The following is a 7800-nucleotide window of genomic DNA, read 5'->3' as shown; positions in this document are numbered from 1 at the left end:
AATCAGTATCATAAATAGATCTCATTAATATATTTATTGGATATGGCAGTGAATTTATGGTACTATACCTACAGAGGAATAACATCTGAGTCCTCAGGAATGGCAACGCATGGGAGTATCATAGGCGAAACAGCATAGTCTGTTATGTCTATGGTACTGCTTATGTCTATAGGCGACGGTTACCACTTTCCATCAGGTTAGCCGTCAGCTTGTTTGCCATTCTAAGTTAATTTATAATCATAAAAAAAATATAAAATATACTTATATGACTTTTTTACTTGTATTTCTACGTAGGTAGTTTAAAAATTTCACATAATTTGTGTAAAAACTAAATATGTATATTATTTTTATTAGATTAGTTTTGTTATTGAAACAATTTAGATAGATATTGCTATTTATCGCAATTAAATTTCATTCCAAAAGCAAATATGTAGAGACACCTTCCTTATCTTACTAATATAATAAAATTGTAACTAGACGTTGTCTGTATATGGAAGATATTTAAAAAAATATAATATGAGGTGTCTTAAGATGCCTAAACAACAATGTTTAGAAATTTTATCTGTCTGTAAGTTTGTTTCGGTATCATGAAAAAACTATTGTATCATATTTAATGTGGTTTTCACAATCTGAAGATCTACCTTGAAAACTGGTGTAAGTTTTATCATGACATGTCATCTAGAAATGGTCTATTTCATTAACTTCCTTATTTCTGAAATCCACGCGTACGTAATAGCACGCAAAAAAGTAAGTATTTATCAAGGGATATCGTCATCATTATGAAATTATGTATACATAATTATATGGTAATAAATATATACTAATTAGTATTATTTTTGTTGAAGAAATATTATTAATCCTGTTCACTACATGACGAATTAATACTTAATCAACTTTGTTAATTTTATTTTATGAAGGTGACTTCAATATGTGTTAGAATTTAGTTATGCAGAGTCATTAATATCTGGAAACCTGTTTGAAATACAAAATTAAAACATGATTTTTGTAGCATTTTCGTATTTCAAAAGATCTTTATTATTATCTAAATTATTTTATTTACATCTAGCTTCGGAAATTTTTATATCTTATACACTATGATTATAATAAACCAGACTACCTAATGAAGCTAATTGGTGCATACTAGAATTAAACCAAAATTGATCTGTTGAAGACAAATATAATTTTATTACGATGAATAAAATACTTTTAGAATTAAATACATTTATTTATTCAGCAAGAAATGCATCAATTGGACAAAATTGCGTAGGATTGGAGCTTTCAACCGGTTTGGCCGACTGTGAAGATTGTGAGGCGGTGTTATCGTTAGCGTGCAATCTCGCTGCCAGTGTAGCATTATCAGAGAGTGCGTTTGCTAAGGCACGCTCGAGTCGAGCGGCCCCCGCTCTCTCTGCTTCTAAAGCTGCTCTTGTTTCGGATAATGCGTTAGCATCGTGATCAACTGTTTTCGTATTCGAATTACAATTCTTAGAATACTCTGACAAACGAAGTTTTAGTTCAGCTACCAGTGCTGCAAGCCTGGTAACTTCGGCTGAAATTTGTTTAAAGTTATATAAACGCCGTCTGCTCACGGTAAAAAAATTTAATTCCTTGTACAGGAGTTGTCTGCTTGGATACCTTTGTTCCATTCTTGTTTCTACCGTGAAGCACCTGTGCTTTCGTGGCTGTTCGGTTTTCGGTACAGTGACAAACACTACAATTCTCAACAATGCATGAAATGCTATAGGTATCCCAATATATTTTGAGAAGTTCATGATGCTGTTTATGTCTATAGGTGACAATCATTTTCTATTAAATGGGCCGATAGTTTGTTGTTTACTACAAGTTGCATAATTATAAATTTTATCAACCGACTTCACAAATAAGGAGGTTATATTTTTTTACTTGTTATCTCATAACACCGTCAGTTAGAAACCGATTTGAAAAAACCTTTTTTTATCCGTAATGATATACTTATAAATTACTTCCATAGAAATTTTATCAAAATCGGTTCAGTAGTTTAGTTTTGGAATCAAAATAACTGGTTATTTGGTAGTTATAGTGTCAAGATTAGTGTTAGATAGCCGGGTCTTACAGTTAGCTGCGAGTAATTCGCGCGACGTGTGTTGCAGCTCGGCAGCTGACAAACGTCTCTCACGTGCGTGCGCTGCTGCAGCTAAGCGTGCTCTTTCCCTTAACTCTGACCCCCCGGCGGCACACTTCTCGACTCTTCGAAGGTCGTTTTCCAAACGAGATACCTCACTAAATTAAATTTATATTTATATACAATAAAAAAGAAGAAGACTAACAGAATACAATCGCATATAGTTAATCATGTGGAAATATGCGCATTTTATTTTCTGTAAATATTGTGTTTTTTGGTTACTACATAACATGATTAATCATAAGAAACCCTATGCCAGCCGATTTATTCTTACTTCTACTTAATGATAAAATGAAGACATTATGACAAATAATTTTCTACATATACTTTTTTGTATATCTTTTTATACAGATAATAAAAAAAAATCATGTTCTTTTTAGAATTAGTTAATAAAATTCATTTCTAATATCGGTTAATCTTAGCAAAGATGTATGTCTAGTAGCAAAAACTGTATACAAGATGTACTTAGACGTAATTTAAGTACCTACGAGTTTCTTCAGTTGCAATTCGGACACGTTCCTGTAACTCCATATATTGCCTTTGGAGAGTAGAATGTGCCGCTTGTAAGGGTCTCAATTGTTGGACTTCCCTCTCTAGCGACACTATTTGATCAGATATTGTTGAGCAGCGCTCTTCCAGAAGAGTACGCTGACGTTCCTATAATATATATATTTTTTAAATATTGTACTTATTTCTCAAAAATAAATTGTTAAATAAATATTTAGGCTCGGAACATATTTTTCTTAATTTGCTTGGAAATTGCTTCATTATTATAACAAAACAATGCGCTGGTAGGTACATCAGTTCTTTTCCGTTCTCTAATCAATTTTCATTGTCTAGATTATACATTGTTAAATTATACAAAACACCATGTAGATACTTTTAACTGTGAATTGAACTGTAATGTTTCTTGAATTAATTGATGGTTTTCGTATATAAAAAAAAAAAAAAAACTTATGTATACAATTTTTTGCCGACATAACAAGTGACGGTATTATTTAATTAAAAAGAGCTCAGCTATGTCGTTTACTTTTTAAAATTACTTGGGACGCATTTGACTTCACCTCGTCCTTCCAATACTACTCAATTGGCAATTGCTTTACATTTTAATATGGTAGGCAATTAGTCGCCTTTGTATTTACAGGCTCGATAATAATATATGTGTAGAAAAATTATTGATTATATATTACTTTTTAAAATACTTATAATTCGTTTCACTGTTTTTATCGTAAAATATTTTTATTATTTATATAGGAGACCGGTTTGAAACATTCTCAGACGTATACCAAAAAAAAAACAGGATCACGTCTTAACGTAACGTTTCTTAAAACTGATGGAGTGCATGTAAGCATAATAATGGAAGTGGATTTTAATAATCGACAGAACGTAGTTCTATCATGAAGTCACAACATAAATGGTGATTTACATAATTGCCAACAATTTATATAACTGCCTGGAATCAGCGTCAAATCGCAATAAAGACAAACAAATTTATCCATTACCGTACTAAATATCGTAAATAACCCATTAAAGAAAATTAAAATAGATACTTAGTATGAACCCTAAGTATTCGGAATTTAGAGGTCATGCTCCAGTTTTCATAGTACAGACAGGGTAGTTATCCTAGTTGATTAGTACTTACAACTTTTTCTGAATTATCGATGAAAAGTGTTAACTTAATAAAAAATAGTAACTTATTATCGACATCATAAATTAAGCTGTGACACTTATGGGACTTCTCACACATTGTCACTGAGGGCTGTTCATCATGCATTTTGTTTCAGAGGATGCTCTAATCTATATAAATCTATATCTATAGAAATAGAAGCTCAATAAAAATAAAATAGACGTATTGGTATAGTTTTTTATAAGTGAAAATGGAATAGTAACTCCGCTTGCGCTATCGGTATATGGTAGTATCGGTATTTGAAGGACATACGGCTAATTCTAGTTGAATTTTAAGGCCAGTGATTTCATCTTGAGCCTTAACGAGGGTTCCGGTGGCCTGTGAAGCACCAGCAGTGGCCGCCATAGCTGCGCTACGGGCTTCAGTGGCGGCTCGTTCCGCGGCCTCACGAGCTGCTTCTGCTGCCTCAGCCTTTATGGACTCAGTACGTAAAGCATCTCGAAGGCGTCTTTCAGAATCCTTATATTGGGAAATAAAGATATATATGGAAAAAAGTTATGCCTTCTTTTATTTAAATAAGTACTTGTTTTTAAATAATACCTTATATAAAACTGTATTTTGTCAATATTAATCGGATAACTGATTTTGATATCGGACAATAGTATGGTAGTTTGTTACTTACTGAAATAGATCGGAACTCGCCGATTATATCCAAGAATTGTTGTTCAAAATTTTCAAATTCTGTATTAATACCCATATTTCAATAAACAATAATTGTGTGTGAACTAATTTGAAAAATATCTTTATTTTTTATTTTTTGTTTTGTATTTTTATTGCGCTTGGCGGGAATTTTTGTCTATGGTTAAAGGATAAGAGATTTTTTTTTATTAATATCAAAATTTGGCAGTTAGGTAATTGATTATGGTCTTTTCTTATTGTTATTATTCAAATTTGATATTGATATTAAATGGGTTCCTTTAATCCTAATTCTCATAGACAAAGTCTCTGCACGCTGTTAGTGGACTATAACGCAGTACGTAGAATTGTTATTTGTTTGTTATCAGAGCAATTTTTAAATAATCAATCAGAAATATTAAAATTACTAAATTGATTTTGAAAATTGACAAATTGAAAAAATTGAGGTAATTTCGACATTCCCACACCTCACTGAGCTTTGTAAATAGAAAATAAGTAGATATGCTAATATACATACCTTTATATATATATGGGAATATGTATCATCTATCAACGCATTAATGTTCCATTGCTGATTACGAGAGTAACAATAATAAGGAATTTTGCAATACTATTAATTCCGGCATCAAGGCATATATAAAGTGCGAGAGATTTGGACATGGGATTCTTAGTCCATCACCATAAGGAATACTTATAGATTACGAATTAATTACTTAAGCCACGGATAATATAATACTATACTAGCATAAGTTGTCTTAGAATCTAAGCTTTGAATATATTATCAACTTACCTAATATTAATAAGTATGAATGGGGGGAAAGGGATTGTTAGTAATGGAGACTGAGAATCCTATTGCTAGTAATATACCCAACCAGGTCGACCTCCTCGCGGTTCTCCCTGGAAACTATCATGGTTAATTCCTGATGAATTCATCATGATGGGCTAACTGGCCTGTTTTCATTCTCATCTATCACCCTTCACTGATGCTCCGCCAGCGTATCCCGTTAGCGCAGGCAGTGTTACCATACCATTTTCATCCATCAAAAAAAAAATAAGTATGAATGGGGGGGAAAGGGATTGTTAGTAATGGAGTCTAAGAATCCCATTGCTAGCAATAAACCCAACCAGGTCGACCTCCTCGAGGTTCCCCTGGAAACTATCATGGTTAATTCTCGATGAATTCATCATGATGGGCTAACTGATCTATTTTCATTCTCATCTATCACCCTTCACTGGTGCTCCGCCAGCGTATACCGTTAGCGCAGGCGGGGTTACCATACCATTTTCACCCATAAAAAAAAAGTATGAATGATAACAAGAGTTCTGTGATATAGTTTAAATTACCTTAAAAGTAATAAGTAAGCAGTATCTAATTACCTTTTATTCTTTTTCTTTTATTTATTATTTAGCTTGTTATGTAATTCTTAACAGAATGGAAACACCGAACAAAATGAGTTTTTTATTATTATGATTGTACAAGAGCAATAACGTCTAAAAATAATCTTTTGATCTCGGCGGAAAAATAATTTATCAACACCTAATGGGATCAATTTAGACGATTTCATAATTGAAGTGTGTCAATTTTCATAGTATCTTTATAGAAGACGCAGCTTGTGAGGGGAATATTAAAAAAGGGGGAGAGTTGTTTTTCCACGGGTTGAACTCGGTACATATATAAACCTCGGTTAACCTTACAGTTATTCATTCGCCCTAAGATTTTCCAACAGTGAGTTTAAAATAAATACTTACTGACGTAGTAAGATAATCTATTATTGATTTATTGTAATTTAAAGATTTACCTTGTAAGTATTTATCACATTATTTATATTGTTTCATATTTAAAATAGATATTAAGCAACTTCATTAAGTTGTTATAGATACCTACTAGCAACTCGAACATTGTATTGAATGAAACATTTACTCATTGTGTAGATATACTTAGATATCTATTTATCTATTTTAAATTTAGTATTTTATTTAGCATGAGGAATAGATAGGTGATTCATAATTAGTAGAAATTATATCAACATCGATCCAGTAGTTTAGTTTTAAAATCAAAATGATTGGTTTGGTTGAAATCGGCTTTTTTTTTGTGGAATACAAATTATATTCTACAGAATACATTTATTTATATTAGTGTAAGAGTTTATTAAAATATCAGTTGTCTAATACCCACAGTACAAATTCTGCTTGTATCTAATGAGCGTTATGTAATTATGTCCATCAATAATTACTGTTTCATTTTAGATACCAAACCTTAAGCATGCGGGTCGTAACGGTCATCGTGTTAGCGATGACTGTAGTTACAGCTTTACTCCTGCGGTGCAGCGACGGGGCTAACTTGCGCGGCTTCGCGATACCCGAGGACGACGACGAGTACCGACCAAGGCCTCTATATAAAGATTACAGCCTGATACGAGGTCGTGTTGCTAGGGCAGATGACTCCTTCGATGACTACGGCCACCTGAGGTTCGGTCGCTCTGACGACTGACCCACGCGCGCCTCCATCAAGCGACATGTCTCCGCTCACAAAACACGATCGCTGATCAAGTCATGCCGTAACTAATAGTCTTTATTAGATACCCATTAAATGGATTGAACAAATAATATTAGGCTACGGATAAGATTATAAACCAACATGAAATATCATGTGGCTGGCAAGGTATTTTATGTTTACTGATGTAATTAATATATGTTTAGAAATTATTATGTAAATATATCATAGTCATACACTAAATGGTCTTATTTACAATCGAATTCTTTAGGGTCCTAATACTTCATATAGGGGGAAAAGGGATTGTTGGCAATGGAGTTTGACAGCCCCATTGCTAGCAATATGCCCTATTAGGTCGATCTCCACGTGGTTCCCACTGGAAACCATCGTGAACAATTCTTGTTGAATTCGTCACGATGGGCTAACTGACCTACTTCATCCTCACCTATCATCCTTCACTGGTGCCCCGCCGGTGTATACCGATAGCGCGGGTAAGGTTCCCATTTCATTATCACCCATTAAAAAATATTTCATACAGGGGGGGAAAGGGATTGTTAGTAATGAGGTCAAGTAACCCCATTACTAACAATATACCCTGTCAGGACGACTTCTACGTGGTTCCCCCTGGAAACTATCGTGGTTAATTCTAGTTGAATTTGTCAGGATGAGTTAACTGACCTGCTTTCATCCTCATCTGTCATTTCTCACTGGTGCTTCGCCAGTGTATACTGATAGTGCAGGTGGGGTTACCACCCATTAAAAAAATACCTCATACAAAAAAGTATCTATATAAAGAGGAATACAGTAAATTAAACACATAAA

The 7800-nt window shown here is 33.3% G+C and overlaps 1 protein-coding gene across 1 annotated transcript; it reads right to left on the bottom strand.

Moving 5' to 3' along the window:
* Positions 1–1226: 1226 nt before the first annotated feature.
* On the bottom strand, positions 1227–4785 carry LOC113516619 (uncharacterized). The gene is made up of 5 exons (XM_026901054.3): positions 4471–4785; positions 4101–4307; positions 2646–2818; positions 2093–2259; positions 1227–1549 (listed from the first exon to the last, which is right to left on the bottom strand). The coding sequence occupies exons 1-5, from the start codon at positions 4543–4545 to the stop codon at positions 1227–1229; spliced, it is 945 nt and encodes a 314-aa protein (XP_026756855.2). The 5' UTR covers positions 4546–4785.
* Between the last annotated feature and the right edge of the window lie 3015 nt (positions 4786–7800).

This window comes from Galleria mellonella, unplaced genomic scaffold, assembly GCF_026898425.1.
Source record: "Galleria mellonella isolate WM207_F2 unplaced genomic scaffold, CSIRO_AGI_GalMel_v1 utg588, whole genome shotgun sequence".
Classification (NCBI taxonomy): domain Eukaryota; kingdom Metazoa; phylum Arthropoda; class Insecta; order Lepidoptera; family Pyralidae; genus Galleria; species Galleria mellonella.
Note: the sequence above shows the minus strand (reverse complement) of the source record. Positions and strands in the feature narration are given on the sequence as shown.